Source organism: Pocillopora verrucosa, chromosome 2 (assembly GCF_036669915.1).
Source record: "Pocillopora verrucosa isolate sample1 chromosome 2, ASM3666991v2, whole genome shotgun sequence".
Classification (NCBI taxonomy): Eukaryota; Metazoa; Cnidaria; class Anthozoa; order Scleractinia; family Pocilloporidae; genus Pocillopora; species Pocillopora verrucosa.
Window position 1 is genome coordinate 15,739,575 of NC_089313.1, and position 16,787 is coordinate 15,756,361.

The 16,787-nt window shown below is 37.5% G+C and overlaps 3 protein-coding genes across 3 annotated transcripts in view; 2 read left to right on the plus strand and 1 right to left on the minus strand.

The window, feature by feature from the left end:
* Positions 1 to 5,774, plus strand: part of LOC131786628 (mRNA export factor) — a 6,066-nt gene extending 292 nt beyond the window's left edge. Inside the window, exons 1-9 of the mRNA XM_059103686.2 lie at positions 1 to 63; positions 783 to 875; positions 992 to 1,078; positions 1,932 to 2,198; positions 3,209 to 3,321; positions 3,412 to 3,484; positions 4,022 to 4,126; positions 4,656 to 4,748; positions 4,835 to 5,774. The exon at positions 1 to 63 is cut by the window's left edge and continues 292 nt beyond it. Of these exons, the coding sequence (XP_058959669.2) occupies positions 1 to 63; positions 783 to 875; positions 992 to 1,078; positions 1,932 to 2,198; positions 3,209 to 3,321; positions 3,412 to 3,484; positions 4,022 to 4,126; positions 4,656 to 4,748; positions 4,835 to 4,918 (978 nt within the window). The 3' untranslated portion in view covers positions 4,919 to 5,774. The remainder of the gene's footprint in view (positions 64 to 782; positions 876 to 991; positions 1,079 to 1,931; positions 2,199 to 3,208; positions 3,322 to 3,411; positions 3,485 to 4,021; positions 4,127 to 4,655; positions 4,749 to 4,834) is intronic.
* A 1,212-nt stretch (positions 5,775 to 6,986) lies between these two features.
* LOC131786665 (uncharacterized) lies at positions 6,987 to 8,699 on the minus strand. Its single transcript, XM_059103738.2, has one exon. The coding sequence runs from the start codon at positions 8,628 to 8,630 to the stop codon at positions 7,974 to 7,976; it is 657 nt and encodes a 218-aa protein (XP_058959721.1). The 5' UTR covers positions 8,631 to 8,699; the 3' UTR covers positions 6,987 to 7,973.
* Positions 8,700 to 9,764: 1,065 nt separating this feature from the next.
* LOC131786647 (uncharacterized abhydrolase domain-containing protein DDB_G0269086-like) lies at positions 9,765 to 16,070 on the plus strand. The gene is made up of 5 exons (XM_059103707.2): positions 9,765 to 10,704; positions 11,765 to 12,067; positions 12,328 to 12,617; positions 13,411 to 13,650; positions 14,699 to 16,070. Exons 1-5 carry the CDS (start codon positions 9,795 to 9,797, stop codon positions 15,047 to 15,049), a joined length of 2,094 nt encoding a protein of 697 aa, XP_058959690.2. The 5' UTR covers positions 9,765 to 9,794; the 3' UTR covers positions 15,050 to 16,070.
* Positions 16,071 to 16,787: the final 717 nt, after the last annotated feature.

A 16,787-nucleotide genomic window follows, 5' to 3' on the forward strand; every position in this document is an offset into this window, starting at 1 on the left:
GTTAGTTCTTTGAAGTTCTGTCCGAAAGCTGACTTCCTTATCGCATCATCTTGGGCAAATGATGTGAGTGTTTGAAATCTGCATTTGTTTGCTTTCTACGATCCTTTCTACCAGCTATACTTTGATCATTTCACTCCTAAAATTGATATTTTCATCGTCCTTATCTGTTAATTTGAAAAATAAACCTCACTTATCTAAGGAAGGCAAGCTTCAGAATACAATTATCAGTTGGTCAATTTAGGGCAGACATGTACATGTGTACATGTACGATAAAGGATAATCAGCTTTCCTTCAGATTAAGACACCTCCAAAGTTTGCCAAAAAAAAAGCTATCAATAATATTATTTTAAAAAAGCAAAAAACTTAAGAGGATTTATTTTGTTAGAAATAAATAAAATTCCAAGCTCTTTAGATTGCATTAATGACCTGAAATAACTGATGGCATGTATCTACAAAACTAGGGGTAATCTTCACCTCATTGCTCATGTACAAAAGAGAAACTTAATGAATCTTTTGGCTTGGTTTCATCGTAAAGAATTGATGATAACTCATCATTATAGAGAAAGACAAATCAAAAAACAATTTTATTCCCCTTGAGAAATCAAACCTCAGATTTTCAGTTTCCTTGCACCAAGGTTTGTTTTCTTAATGGGACTGATTTTTTTACTTTATTCAACATCGTGTGACTAGTGGAATGATATCCCTCTTTATTCCACTACAGAGTTCATGATTTGCCATCTTTCTCATTCCCAGAGTGCAAATTATTTTTTTGTCTCTGTTAGATTCGATGTTGGGAAGTCAGAGAAGATGGTCAGATTGTTCCAAAGGCACAGCAAAATCATACAGGTCCAATCCTGGATTGCTGCTGGCATGATGTAAGTTATTTGCTTTGCACTACTATCTTTACTACTATATATTTTATGTTTTGCAGTATATACTGATGTTGGCTTCTGTAAGATTTCTTTGCCCTGTTTTTGCTGTTTATTTCTAGGATGGCACAAAAGTGTTTACAGCATCCACTGACAAACAGTGTAAGATGTGGGATTTGAATTCCAATCAAGCCATCCAAGTGGCTCAGGTAATACAAATGCACTTTCCACATCTCAGCCATATCACATTTGACCCATTAACTCCCATTGGTCATCAAGATAGAATTTCTCCTTACAATATTAATACACTACCAAGCAGAAAGGTGATGAAAATAAGAAAAAATATAAATTGGGGGTGTATTTGGTGAACCAATACCAAATTCTCTAAATTTGCATGTTAACCCTTAAACTTCCAAAATCTGATTGTCAATTCTACCCTCTGGCTACTACACATTTCCTTGTAAATTGATTATGAGAATTAGGTGTTCAATCAAGGTAATAAATTTTGCCTGATGAGTTTGAGTATTCTCATTACCTGTTTGCTGTATAATACATGGGTACTATGTGGAGAAGTTACATGATGATCACTTCTGGGAGTTAAAGGATTAAGAATTGTATGGCAGACATCAAAGAGAAGTACTGATGCTCAAGAAAATCTATGTTTTTATCAAAGAACAGAGAATACATTATTCTTTTTGCCCTCAGTAATTCACATCAAGCTAAGAATTCTTTGGAATTCAGAAGTTTGTTTAGTGACAGAGGCAAAAAGGGCTTACAAACTGAACCCTTTCAGTACCAAGATCTCAAGCATAACTCACAATCTTCCACGCTTTTTAATGTTAGCTCCAACATTCCCCAATTGATAAGTTTCTTTACTTTCATCACCTGTCTGGTTATTAGTGTATTTATAATGTAGGGTGTAATTACTTTTTGATCACTCCTAGAAGTGAAAGGGTTCACTATAAAAGCATGTCAAAAGTGTCCCCACATCATAAAGATGAGTAATCAAACAATTATGAAAGTTGTAGTTAATTTCTTTCATGTTCTTTTCCTGTTGTTCAGCATGACAAACCAGTCAAAACATGTCACTGGGTACAGGCACCAAACTACAGCTGTCTTATGACTGGCAGTTGGGACAATACACTGAAGTTTTGGGACACTAGATCAAATAATCCCATGATGGTTATAACACTTCCAGAGAGGGTCTACTGTGCAGATGTGGTGTACCCAATGGCCATTATTGGAACTGCACAGAGAGGAATAATTTGTTATCAGCTGGAGAATCAGCCATCAGAATACAAGAGGATTGATTCACCACTGAAGTACCAGGTTTGTAACTTAAATGATCTATCAGTTTAGAAAAGGTGTAAATATTATAACATATTGGTATTAGCCGGGAATGTAACAGACAATGAGGGCATCAGATTCAGTTTTAAACAACAGCCCTTCCTCCTCTTTCTATTCAACTTTGTACACCAAAGAAACAAGTCTTCGAGATTGGAAAGAGGGATTGTATTGCTGCCATAACAACTTCAACACAGACAAAGTGTGTAATTCTGCAAACCCCCCTTAATGGGGTTCGTGCATATGTATACGCACTGTTACCTAGTAACGCGTGATATATTTTTCACATCACGTTCCACTAGGAGTCTCAGATGGAAGCTGTGTAGTAAAACCTGTTTCGATGCGGTCGGAGAATCTAGGCTAGATCAAGAAATTCAAAGTGAACTACGTCTGGTGTTTTGACTGTAATTTGGAAAGCTTTGTTTGCTAAGTGGATAAAGATAAAGCAGATTAAGTTAAGAAAATTGTTTTGATCTTTGAAATTCATAAAGATTTTGTCCATGAAAGATTATGCAAATTCACACCTGAAATTGAAGCAAACCGTAATTTGAGTTTTTTGTTTTCATAAGTTTGGGTGATATTTAAAAGTTAAAGTTGGTCTTCCTAAAGCGAAGACATTGTTCACTGAAGGGAAAGGTTTCTTCACTTCCTTTTCCTGTTCAGGCAATGTTCCATCCCTGATCTCTCATGGATCACAGACATGGCAATTCCACTCTGCATTTATTCTGCAGTGTAGTTTACTTCATCTTGCCTTGAACTGAGTACTAGAGCTTCTGAGTGATCCAGATGTCATGAGGTCAACTCCTTCTCTTTGTTCTTTGCATTTGACAAAGAGCTCACATCTCTCGTTTGTGTGATGATGATTAACTAATATAGTTAAACAGCTTTGTTTGTCTTTTGCTACTTTCAAAAATGGTGATATTTCATTTTGATTGGGACAATGCTTTTTTATCATGATATGTCATTTTGATTGGGGTGATGCTTTTTTCTCATAGAACCGCTGTGTGAGTATTTTCCGAGATCCAAAGAAAAACAACCAGCCTGTTGGCTTTGCTCTTGGCTCAGTTGAAGGAAGAGTTGCAATCCAGTTCATTCAACCACAAAACCCGTAAGTCCAAGTCAATTCCTGTTTGCTTGACATTTTATAATCAAAATGGAACTCTATGGCTCAAACAATAGTTTTTTTTTTTACTTGTAGGAAAGACAACTTTACATTCAAGTGTCACAGATCTAACGGAACAGGAAATGCAAACTATCAAGACATTTATGCTGTAAGTTTATAATTATGAATACCTAAGTAAGCTTTCTGACAAGAGGAAGGTATGTGCACCTTTTGATTGAATTGTCCAGTGGCAAAATTCAATTATTTGGATGGATGTGACGCAGGAAAGCTGCAGCCTTGTAACATTTTCTCACTGTTGCACTCATAACCTTGTCGTTGATTCATTTTTTTTTAATAAAATTAATGTCTTTGCTGAGGGTGTGAGGTAATTTTTCAAACAATTTGTCCAAGACAGTGGGTTAAATTAAGGATTGATAACAGCAAACTTAAACAATCTCAGTACATTATCTGAAATAAAATAGTTTTGAAGTTTAAAATTTGTTTCACAACATAGCCATGTCAAATTTGAATTGATAATAACCTGATCTAAGGGTAGAAAGGTTTTCCTCACTTTTCAAGAGAAATGTTCCAGAAAGTCTCTGTTAACTTAAATAGACTCAGATTTCCTGCATCACTTAAAAGCTTTTTCAGTATTGGATATTATTGTATGCAAAGGAAAGCAATCCCCAATTCTTTTATTTTTCAGGTAAATAATATTGCTTTTCACCCTGTGCATTGCTGTCTGTTGGCCACTGTAGGATCAGATGGAAAGTTTAGTTTCTGGGACAAGGATGCTCGTACAAAGCTTAAGGTATGCACTCATCTATACTTTGGGAGACTGGATGCAAAACCTGTCATTTGCTTTTATACTCCATATGGAATAGTTTCCTTTTGTCGATCATTGAAATTTTATCACATGCAACAAGATTGAATATGAAACATTAAGCAAATCTTTTTCAACAAGCAAGAACTGGAGATGAGATGGCAGTTAACAAGGTGAACAGCACCAATTCAACCAAAACTATCTAATGCCAATATCCATATTCTCCATACTCTGCTTTATACTCCTCATTTAGTGCTGATGAGGAGAATTTATTGAAAAATCACAACTTCTTAGGTTGATGGTCATTTCCTTTATTCTTCTTATCTCAATGAACAATTCAGAAGCAAAGGAGAATTTAGATGCTGGTCACTCATGGGGTTTAAAAGGATATCCAGTTGTTGGGTTAATATTTGAAAATCTGTAACAGAAAGACTCCCAGCTTCACTCACTTTAGAGTGTACAAATAGTTATACTGAAGGTTTTCTTTCTTCTTAAATACTTTTGTTTTCTTTATCAGACTTCTGAGCAGCTGACCATGCCCATAACGGCCTGTACTTTCAATTCAAAAGGAAACATATTTGCTTACAGCTCTAGCTATGACTGGTCAAAGGTAATTATAGAATTATATACTTCCTTAGTTCTTCATGAATGGATTGGAAATCGTGAGACTGAACTGCAATATTTGTTTCTTTTAAGGGACACGAGTACTTCAACCCCCAACTCAAGCCCAAGATCTTTCTCAGAAATTGCACAGATGAGCTGAAACCCAGGAAAAAATAAATATTATAAAGGATGTTGTAGATCTCTCACTGACTTCTGTGCAATGAGCAAGTCCTGCACCAGCCATCAAGAACTTGGCTTAGTTTAAGAGTACTTGCATTGAGATGTAATCAAATGATAGACCATATGACAAAGTCAATGGAATGGAAATTATGTAGCTGTAAAGCAAACATTAGATATCATGGCTATCATGTCTAGTTTATAGGAATTACTCTTAGCTCAGAGGGTACGAGTATTGTATCACTTAACCCTTTACTCTTTGTTATCAGCATGCATATTCTCCTTATTGTTCTGTACACATTTCTTTTGGTACTGGTAAGGAGAACTCGTTAAAAAAATCAAAGCTTTTTAGGTTAGCGTTCATTTCCTTTATTCTCATGATCTCAATAAATTATTCACCAGTATCACTGAAAGGCGAAATTGGATGCTGGTCACTCTCAGGTGTTAAAGGATTTATGTTGATATAATAGAGCAATATAAATGTTGTTCATAAACTTCTACATGTACTACGTGAAGAAAAACCTGAAGATGCGCAAAAATACAGAATGTTTTTAAAAATACTACTTTGCTCGTAGAGATATATTAGATTTGGCGCTTGAAAGAAAGACACTTCACTCTCGGAATGCCCCTCTTTATCTGGAGGAACTTATATATAATTTCTTCAGCGGAAGCAAAGATGGCTAGACATTGGATCTCTTTTACGTTGTTTTGCTTATCAACACGAATTAAAGGTCCATTAAAATATAAAAAAGGACACAGGCCAGTGTTCCGTCACCCGCACTACCAAGTTTTGTCGGTAACAGCTGCGGTGAACGGCCAAAAGGTTACTCTATGAGATTAAACAAATTTGTCATGATGTTGGTGTGTTTTGTGCTTTCATTGTTTTGAAACTGCTGAAAAGCGTTCGTCCTCTGAAAGAAAAAACCACCCAGAGTTAGCAATTAGTAATGTTGTGTACATTTGCAAGAAGCGTGACCAAAGTAAGCGTTTTTCTTGCGATGTCATTGCATTAAGTCGTCTAGGTGGAGTGGTCATAATCTCACGAGTTGCTTCGTGCAAGCGGAACAGGAAACATTTCTGTCATCAACAACACAGCTCTCGCACAAAAACATTCAGTATTCTGTATTCCTTTAGAGTATTCTTCATATATTAAATGCTTAGTTCCTCTTCAAAATAAATTTGTTTTGGTGAGTTCGTCACAGTCTATCACCAAGACAAGCTGTCAACAGTAAATAAATTTTGTTTGTTCATCACAGTCTATCATTAAGACAAGCTGTCATGAGCGTCAGGAAGTTAGTACTTTTTTAAGATCTCGCTTTTTCCCTTCATTCCACCTTTGGTCCCATTGCGTACAAAAGTGAACCATTTGAGTTCGTGATTGTTCTGTTTTCCTTTTACGTGCTTAACAGTCTCTTCCGTTTCCTTTGAATCAGGAGAAACGTGCGTTCGCGTGACTCACAATTTTCCCAGTTTGCTACGAGGAAACCTAAACTACTGCTACGGAAGCTCGTTGTATTAAATCTTTAAAAAAAATCGGAATGGGGCTTTCAGGAGAGGGAGAAAAAACTTATTTTAGTAAGCACTTGGAGAAGCCGGGTTCTATTCAGTCTTGAAACTTTGAGTGGAGCAACCTTCCAGAACACTTTTGTTCATGATTTTCGCTGTGACGTCAAGTAACACGATTTAAGTGAAATATTAATGTCATAATCACTTTGTCCCAAGAGGCGGTCTCTTAATCCTTTGATATTGGATTAATGACTGATGGGTGATTGAGGAAGGCGGTGGAACCCTCTCCGTTGAGAAAAGGAAAATGAGCCTGAACTACGAGTGTTCATTCTGACTAAACCTTGCGGTCGCTTTCATTGTAATGAAATCTTCGACGAGTTGTCGTAGAACCCGATTCTTTTCCAGTACCATCCTAAACTATTTTGTTTCTCGACTCTCAGCTGAGTCCGTTGACTGCTCTAAGGAAGGGGACAAGAATTTGGACTACGTAAAATAAATAGGATATCTTTTGTCTGAACGCCAGCACCTAAATTGGTAGACAAGATTAAAGAACAACAATAAATATGTTGAATCTGAAGTATATCTATTCAGTCATAACAAGGAATGGATCAATTGTTCAGGAGTTTTACCAAACACACAAATATTAGAAAGAATTAATAAAAAGCACACTCTTGTTTTTAAAAAACAATAAAAAACAAATTACTGTCCTTCATACAAAACTCTTGTTTTTTTAACAGCTCGATCGCTTTCGCAAAAAGCAATCAAACAAAGCCTATTAATGCGTTTCACGTCGTTTCCGGCTGAAACAACGACGCTGAGTTACACTTAAGTCTTTTGTTTTCCTCTAATATTGATTTGACAACTTCACTGTTGTGCAACAGTTTGCAACTTAAGATGTCACAACAAAGGAAAGATCTTCTAATTGGTTGATGTAGATAAAAATAACCAATTTGTTTAACTGTGTCTATTTGCGAACTCACGGCGCTCGATTTTTAAGACAGCTAAAATTAAAAGTCACGCAATATTTTGAGAAGCCATTCAATACTTTCGCACCTAAACTTGACTGAAATTCACTCAGAAATATCAGCAAGAGAAATTTCTTAGCTTCTTTAGATTGAACCCACGGGAAAATAAATTTCGTTGTGTTGACCATACAACCTAACTTTTGCTCTCTTAAATACTATATCCCCATCTACTCTACCAGGTCAGACAGTCTTATTTTTTACCAAAGGTGATTTACGATTTTGCTCAGTTTTGCGGTAATTCTTGAGGATTGTAATGTAACATTTCTCACCACATGATCATAAAAACGATCAATATTCTCGCCTCAAGTTTAATATACCAACCGATACTCCCTTTAGTTTAGATAAGTATATCAATATTGGATTATTTCACACTCCTCAGAGAAGTTGTTTTGAAATTAAGAGAAAACATTCATGTCAAAAACGTACCCGTCTAGAAGGAGTTGACAAGATATCTCTGAGAGTTCATGAGGAAATGATAAGAAAGGATAGATTTATAAAAATATTAATCAGCGGAGCTCTCTTATCTAGTACGACACAGATTTGCTTCTTGTGGTTCTTGTGCCATTAGATAGTAGAGGTAAACTGGTCTTTCTTCGTGGCAGGCTAGCTGTCATTAACTCGTTTCGTTGTCGCACACCTGAGAAATTCCGACTGTACATTGGCACTCTTGTGCCATTTGGAGGCGTTTGTAACGGAGATGAAAATCCTGTTTTGTTCGGGCTGGTTCCTTTTTGGGTCGAATCGCTACTAACAGATAACAAGTGACCAGATGAGCCGGTAAAACTGCTACGCGATGGAAGTAAGTCCATCGAAGGCATTGTCACGGTCTTGTGAAGTGCTCTACGATTTCTCGACAAGGGTGCACTTTCCAGCCTTACGTTTTTGGTTACAAATGGTTGAAGGGTCAAATCTTCTTTTGAATCAGATGCAAGAACGCTTTTACTGAGTGGCGTGCGACCGGAATAGTTTTGAGCAGGTGGAGCACTTGGAACTCTTCGCAACGAAGCTTTATCTCGTATGCCCTGAATTTGTTCCTGTCTCCGTGCGAACGCTTGAGTTGCCTTCTCCATTTCACGCATGCGAGTCGTTCTATCTCTTTCCAGCTGCTGGAGTTCGAGACTAAGTCTCGTTTGATGCACAGAGTTTCTTTTTAAAGCCGAATTTTCGTCCGCAGAGGACATTTTGTCTCGAGATTCGTAGCGCTGTCAAAGTCAACTGTGTTGTCTGCCTTATACGATTCTCATGCTTGTTATTTTATGACACGTATCTGACCTTTTCACCACAGAGGCAGTGACCCCGAACTGTTTATGCTTTCTATTGATTAGCAGCATCATTCATCTCATGCTATTGGTAGACATCCAGAAAGTGTGTTTCTTTTTCATCATAATTGTGTTTTATGAACTAAACAGGAATTAAAGGCTTTTCTTTAAAAGGTTTGATAGTTATGCAATGAGCGCCATTAATACAGAACGGCTTAGAAATTTTTTTTTTCGGTTTTTGTTTTTGTGTTTGAGATTAAAGAGAATAATTACAGGCTAAAAAACGCATTCTTGTCAAAGAGATTTTAATTCATCGAACAAGAACTTAGGCTGGTAGTTTTTGTAAGTGCGAAGCTTTGGAGTTTACAGAATATAAATACAATATCACTTTCAAAGATCGAGGTTTTCTCACGTGTCTTTGGGGTAATCTTATTGACTTAACTCCATTTACCATTTACTCAAAAATCAAGGTTACGTGTCTATCATTTTTCGGTGATCTCAAAGTCGTCACTGAAACCTACTTCAAGACTCTTGAGAAAGTATCCGCACTTGGATATCCGCTCACAGTTAATACCTTTTTATGGCATTTCCATAATACTTAATTTTTTTGAACGCGATCGGTTCTTTCAGCCGATATAAACTGATTTAACAGCCCCAACCATTGTTCCATATGTTAATTTGTACGTCAACACTTGGAAATCACGCAAGAATTAAAGGTTTTGCTTGAATAAACAAAGCGCAACACGTGAAGGTTTTCTATTCTCGGACTCATAAACTGCTTAAAACGTCAGCTGAAGCTCACTTCTGATATTCAACCTTAACATCACGAACACTTTTATGTGTGTTTTACAAGTGTTTCTACTTATTTTCCACTTAGCTCATTTCCTTTCCAAATATTATATATTCAATACAAAAAAATAATGACAAACTGCCTCCTCTTCTATTCTCTTGTTGGATCAATGAACATGTAATGTTCTTTGAAAATTGTCCACTGTTCTTCTTATTAGATTCAGTCGTCCAGTCCAGAGTTGAATACGTATTAATGACGTCATGGTGTCCAGGACTCCGGTGTAAACAATAATCAACATGGCGGCTTCAAGCGACTGGATTAGTAAAGATGAAGCTCTTACGGACACATTTAACCGCTTTAATACAGATTTCTCGGGTGAACTAACAGCAGAACAACTGCAGGAGCTACACTCTGACATACGAGATGGAGGGATAAGTTTACCGCAGGTAGAAGCGTCAATAGAGGCCGTTTGTGCGGCCGAAACTTGCGACAGGCAGGAACTTTATGATGTTCTCAACGAAATGGACCGGAGGTATTTTCTCGTTCGCGACTTGCAATGGGAGTTTTCAATGCTGGACAGGGAAAATAAAGGTGCCATTAGTGAAAGAGAAGCAAGATTCCTGTTCCAGGCTGTTCACGACGATTTTTTCTCGCATCGCCGGTGGCTCAAATTCCTTCGTAGTCGCGCTGCTCCCGGTTCTGGAATTAGCTTTGCAGAGATTGAAGTTCCACTTTGCGATATGCCAACCATGGATTGGCTGGACGAAGAAAGGCAGGATGAGGATAATGAAAAGGAGGAAGAGTTGAGACGTAAACGGGAGAAAGAGAGAGCCGATGAAGAGGCGAGGAAGGCCGCCGAGAACAAGGCGAAATTTGAGAAAGAAGCAGCGAAGAGAAAAGAAGAAGCAGCAAGGAGAAAAGCCGACGCAGAAGCTGCTAAGAAGAAAGCCGAACAAGAAGAACTGGAGAGGAAGGCGAAAGAAGAGGAGGAGGAAAGAAAGCGCCGGAAGTATGAGGAAGATGCGAAGAGGCTCAGCGAGGAAGAAGCAAAACAAAGAGAAGAAGAGGAAAGACTGAGGCAGGAAGAAGCTAAGAGACTAGAGGAAGAAGAGAGGAAGAGAAGGGAGAAGGAAGAAGCTGATCAGAAGTGGAAGAAAGAGGAACTGCGAAAACAGCAAGAGCTGGAACGAGAAAAGGAAGAAAGAGGTAAGAAAGTATTTACTTAAAATTGTTTTTACCAAAATTTGTAAGGGATGTTGTCTAAGATTACAAGCCTGAGGTAGAGCCTGTGGTTACATCCTGGGCGGGGAGGGGGTGTTATTCCATGATCCATGGCTGCTGATTTAGAATGGTAATTGAATTGAGTGGAGTGCAATTTGGTCTGACGAATTGAATTGAATTGAAAGAGCACGCAGCACAAGTTTGATTCGAAATTGCAAAACCAAACTTGCACAACATGTAGTTCAATTGCCACTTTAGTACATCAATGCTGAAACTGCAAAATTCAGACAGTAAAATACAGGGTATTTTAGTCTGTAAAAATATTTTATTGATCCAGTGCTGATCTGGTTTGTAAAAAGTTGCAAAAATTGTCTTTCATTTTCCACTAATTTGATTGGTTACATTAAACAAGCTTTGAGATCTGATTGGCTATTATGTTTTAGTGAAGGTTTCTCTTTGGCTGAGAAAAAGATGGAATTTAGGGGAAAAAAAATGGTGATATGTGAATAAATCACACCAATAAGAGCCAATCAGATTGCAATGGATAACTTGCTCTCTAGCAGATGAGTGAAACAAAATGAGCTGTGCTATCCATCGGATAGCAATTTATCTAGTGGATAGTGTTTTACACCCTTCAAGCAACTGGAATCAAACTTTTTACTGCCAGTCTTCAGTTAATTCTTTAAAAAAAGTGACATGTGACCAAATTAATGTACTTGAAACCTCCCTTTGGGCTCTGGGTTGTAGAGGTTGGTGCTTTTAAAGATGTTCTGGAAAAATTGGAAGGCTAAAAAATCTTCTTAGGCTATCTTATCTTAAGAAGGGATATCCATTGTGCCTGTAAGTTCCTAAGAAGATTTTCATTTGACCTCCTTGGTGGGGGATGGTAGTTACAGCATAAGATAACAATACCCATAGTTGTAAGTGACACAGTCTGCCAATGCAATCGAAGTGTAATTATTTGAAAGTGTGTCTGATGTACCATTCTTCTCTGGAAATGGATACTAGAAAGTGTATTTTTCCATTACATTTCATGATCATGTAGAAAGAGAGGAGCTGGAACGAAAGCAGAGAGAGGAGGCGATGGAGGCTGAAGAATTAGCTGAAGAAGCAGAAGAAGCAGAAAGAGTAGCAGCAGAACAAGCTCGTCTAGCAGCTGAAGCTGCAAAGAAAGCAACAGATGAGGCAGCAAAGAAGGCTGCTGAAGAAGCACAAAAGAAAGCTCTTGCTGAAGCCATGGCAAACAAGGAAAAGAGATTGAGGGCCAACTTAAAGGGGGCAGTGAAATCTAGAAAGGAAGAAAAATTGGAAGGATCAATCAAGGAAGCCAAGACTGCTAAAATGCCTGGTAAGTTCTGATTCTTATTATTGGTCTGTATTACATAAAGAAAATTTTTCTGATGCAAATAGTTATTTGGGAGGAAGTTGGCTAAAACAGGTGTCTTTCATATATAGCAGACCTTATTGCTCTTCATTTATATTCATGTTAATTATCTTTTCTGAGCACATGGACATGTTATAAGACAATTATAGAATTTTCACTATAAAGCAAGGCCAAAGCCTTTGTAACAACCAAGATCTAATGGGGTTACACTTTGTATGTGGCAGGTTTGAAGAATGACATTGATACTGCAGAAAACACTCTTAAGGATGTCCAAGCAGGGGAAGCCTTAAAAAGTGCAATTAGACGTCGACATCTGGGTGATTTGGAGAAGTCAATGGCCCACATTCGAAAAAATGCCTGGGAGAAAGGCTGGGGCATTGAACTCAAAGAAGGAGAAAAACTGGCAAGCAGATTAAGACGTCTTGAGAAACTGAAAGCAGAAATCATGGAACTGAAACAAAGTGTAATATCAGAGATCAGGAGTTATGGGAATCCGCCTCCTGCAGTCCACAAGGTATGTACTTATACGGGATTTATACATTTATTTAATATTCTATGTAGATTATAGCAGAGCTCACAGAGCGTAGCCCCATGATTATACAAAATAGTAGTAACCCATCAAGCTGAAAAAATTTGGATGTAAGACCATACAAGGTGCTACTTTTAACATGAGTGGTCAACTGTACCGCGGGCACACCAACGCCATGGCTTTGTTCAGTAGTCCAGTGGTCAGTGCACTGGGCTCCGAGTCAGACCACCCAGGTTCTAGTCCTGGCTGGAGCAATGCGTTGTGCCCTTGAGACGTGCAGGAAAAAAAAATGCGAGCTCTGCTTTTAGGCTTGGCTAAATCTATATATTAGATATATTTTTTATTAGTTCCTTTTTTTACAGCTCATTAAAAACATTTCATAATAAGGTGATCAGAAATGCACTCTAGAGAAACATGCAATGAAAAGTAAAGATTATAATTGATTATAATTGACAAGAATCAATCTTGATTAAAACAGGATTTAAAGCTTACCAGAATGTATTGTCATTGAGAGTTGAAAATATCCCTCCTTGCAAACTGTCCAAAGCTTCTAGTTTCCCCCCTCCTCCTACCACACTCTCTCTTGTTAGGGAGGGGAAAGTGTATATGCTACTATTCTAAATTTAAGGTTATTTCAATTTGTGCAGCACAATATTAAAATAGAAAAGTCTTGATGCAGCTATCTTGAATCTTAAGTCTTTATTACTCCAACTTTCATCTTCTCTTGTCTTATCAAGTCTAGATTTATCAATATTCCTTGATACTTGTTTCTTTACAGGTTATGATTGCCACATATCTGCTGCTCAACTATCCTGAGAAGGAGTTGCTTAACTGGAAGAACATGCAAGCACTGCTTGGCAAGACAGGCAAAGAGGGTTTGAAGCGGCAGGTCACATCACTAGATCCATTACATGTGGACATGAGCAAGGCTGACTATGCTTTTGAAAAATATCTGAAGGAGACTGATTTGGAGACAATCAGAGATACAAGTGCTGGGGCAGCCACATTCTATGTTTGGGTGAGTCTAAATGGTATACAAGGGGCGGGGTAGGAGGGAAGATTCCACAGAGTGTGCTATAGCCCCAAGTGAATAAGATGAATCCAGTATCATGTTGGTGCAGACTTAGTAGTAAGTGTTAGCCTGCAGTTAGCTTGTTTTAATTGGAGGAATGAGATACAGTTACAGGCTTGCAATCATTTGTTAGACTACCATGTCTTCAGGGTTTAAGTGGATGGAGAGGGTTAGGGGCATAGCATTCTCAACAAAAAATATACCTGTGCTGCAGACTATGTTGGTTTTCATCCTTTTCCCTAGGGTTCTTTCATGGTTTTTTATTTTTCTCCTAAGAAAGCAATACTTTGAGCTCATTCAGATTATTTCAGGAACTTGTAAATAAAGAGTGTCTCAGTGTGTGCATCAACCTTAAATCCTAATTACTTTATATTTTTTATGTATTCATTTTTATGTATACTTAACGATTATCTACCAACTCTTTCTTGCTATCAAATCAGCCCACACTTTTTAAAATAGTTTTGTCCCTTAGCAACTGCCCATGAAATTAATAGGTAAACAGTAAAGATTCACCTCAACAAATAGATTCCAAGTTTCTGTGCATCTGTTCAGTAGTAGATTGCAGATGACGTCAAAACATGTTCAAAAAGTGGCACACAAAGGGCAGCCAAGGGTGTCACTGATGTTGTCATTGCATTTGGATATCTTCTGTGATCTATTACTGTACAGACCCATGGAAACATGGAATCTGTTTGTTTTATATAATAAAAAAATGTTATTAATCCTTTACACCCTAACATCAGCATGCATATTCTCCATACTGTTCTCTATATGTTTCCTAAGGTGCTGACAAGGAGAATTTGGTTTGCAATGTAGAGCTTCTTTAGTGGGTGATCAGTTCATTTATTCTCATGACCTTAATGTTTGATTTAGGGGTGATATTGTAAGGATGGGTCTGTCCTCTAATAGATCATAGGTAACAACTAATCAAAATGTGTGGTTATTCAATGTATTATGTAATGCTTGATTGACAATGATGCTTTGGTTTTTGTAGTCAACCAACATGATAGAGGAAGTCCATTCTGTTGCTGAGCAGAAGGAGAAACTGTTGGAAGAAGAAAAGAAAAGAAAACAAGAAGAAGCTGAAGAAGCAAGGAAGGTGGCAGAGAGAAAGAAAGCTCGTGAAGCTGCAAAGAAAGGTGCACCACTGACTAAAAGAACGTCACAGATACCTGGAAAAAAGACTTCAGTGACTGATCAGGGAGGCAGAACATCAAGGGATGAAACAAGAGGAAGAAGTAATTCTAGAGGCAGAGAAGGGAGTAAGGAGAATTTGAGCAAGTCCCCTGCCAGACCAGGTGTGGCACGAAGGGCCTCTAGCAAGTCTCCTGCTGCTCGCAGCTAATTTAATAAACTCATACGTACTTGTTTGAGTACATATCTTTCAATGGGGCTGGTTCATGGTTTGCTCATCGTGACAGTTTTAGCCCTAGTTTTTAATTCCACCATCAGCAATCTGTGTTAATCTCTGCTGGATTCTAAACCATCCCCCTACCTGTTGGGTAGATTCTTACCTCCTTGTTGTTTGTCTACTGCAGTAAACAATTATCACAAGATTTCATTCTTTTAAGAGCCAAGTCTTTGTGGTTTTTAAGATCACTTCAAACATTTAATTCTCATAAAAACCCACAATCACCAGACTTCCAAAGGTTATACATCTTTTTAACATGTATCTGGTTAATATGGAAAGACTCAAACAGCTTGAGAGAGGCAAATAAGTGAACAAGCAGTCATCTGCTTGAAATTTCATCTTTGGAAGTCAAGAGTTTTCTTTGCCCAATATTCATAACAAGTGAATCTGACAATTGTCCTTCTCAAAAAGATGTTTTTCCATATTGTCATAAGGGTAGGATAAAAAAAGTTCTGAGTTCCCCTGAAGAATGGAACTTCAGACCTTTCAAAATTACATGCTCTGATGCTTTACTGTTGAGCCTCCAAGACTTTTCAATAAGCTAGGTCATTACTAAGTTCATTCTAACTAACACACACTGGGAGCAGGTACAGATTGCCCTCGTACCTGCAGATCACAAAATATAAATAATGATATCAATGTTTAATTAAAAGTAGTCTGTAATGCAGGCCACAATTCAGTTATCTAAGGACGTTTTTGTTCTTTAGTAACCTGCTCATTATTTATTTCTGTGGCTAAGATGTACATATTTTTCACATTTAGACTGCTTTAAGAAATCATTGTTCACTCAAACATACCTGGATTGCATAAAGGAAGTCTCTATACTGTGCAGTTCAGAGGGAAAATGTATTTTTGACAACTTCTGTTGCATATTTTTGTAATACAAAATAGGAGAGCAAGGGAATTATTTACTTGCCTTTGTACATATCAGCATTGTCCCATGTTTATAATAAAAGAAGAAGTTAGTTTCTAAAGAATTGATTGTGCTGCCTTGATGGTCAGTAACACATACTGGTCTATTTATTGTTTGTGTTAAATATTTGTTATCCTTCGCAGTAATAATAGGAACAAGCACACCTTTAAGTTTAACTGGCTGAAGGAGAGTAATCGTTTTAGTACAATTACTCGGGTGAACATCAGAGCTACTCCAATTCATCCTCTTTTTTATTTACTTTCTAAGGCATCAAAATATTGTGCAGTGGCCATGTTGGAATCAGTGCCTGACTTCTATTACAACCTAGTGGATGATTGTGGCAAGATGTTGTGTTAATGTGAACCAATCAAACTGTGCAAATCTCTATAATCACCTGGATGGGTTCTTTAAAGGGTGGATAATGATTTTCACCAGATAAATTGCTATTGGTTGGATGATTTAGAATGTTTTGTTAACCCTTTAATTTCTACCAATAATATCCTTACATTGCCCAGCAAACAGGTAATGAGAATACTCAAACTTATCAGGTAGAGGTTGTTATCTTGATCTAATGACAAATTCTCATAACTAATTTACAGGAAATGTGTAGCAGCTAGAGGGGAAATTCACAATCAGATCATGGGAATTAAAGTGTTAACACTCATCCACTGGTTGGTGATTTATCCATAGAATAACGTTATCTTTCCTTTGAACAATTGGATCCTGTAGGTTTAGTTTCCAATATAAAAAATGACATTC

What these genes read in the sequence shown, in the direction of transcription:
- LOC131786665 (XM_059103738.2), bottom strand. Translation starts at nt 8,630, where the DNA reads ATGTCCTCTGCGGACGAAAATTCGGCTTTAAAAAGAAACTCTGTGCAT.
- LOC131786647 (XM_059103707.2), top strand. Translation starts at nt 9,795, where the DNA reads ATGGCGGCTTCAAGCGACTGGATTAGTAAAGATGAAGCTCTTACGGAC. An exon ending in CAAGACTGCTAAAATGCCTG is followed by an intron (nt 12,068 to 12,327) that starts GTAAGTTCTGAT and finishes TGTATGTGGCAG; the next exon opens with GTTTGAAGAATGACATTGAT. An exon ending in CGCCTCCTGCAGTCCACAAG is followed by an intron (nt 12,618 to 13,410) that starts GTATGTACTTAT and finishes GTTTCTTTACAG; the next exon opens with GTTATGATTGCCACATATCT.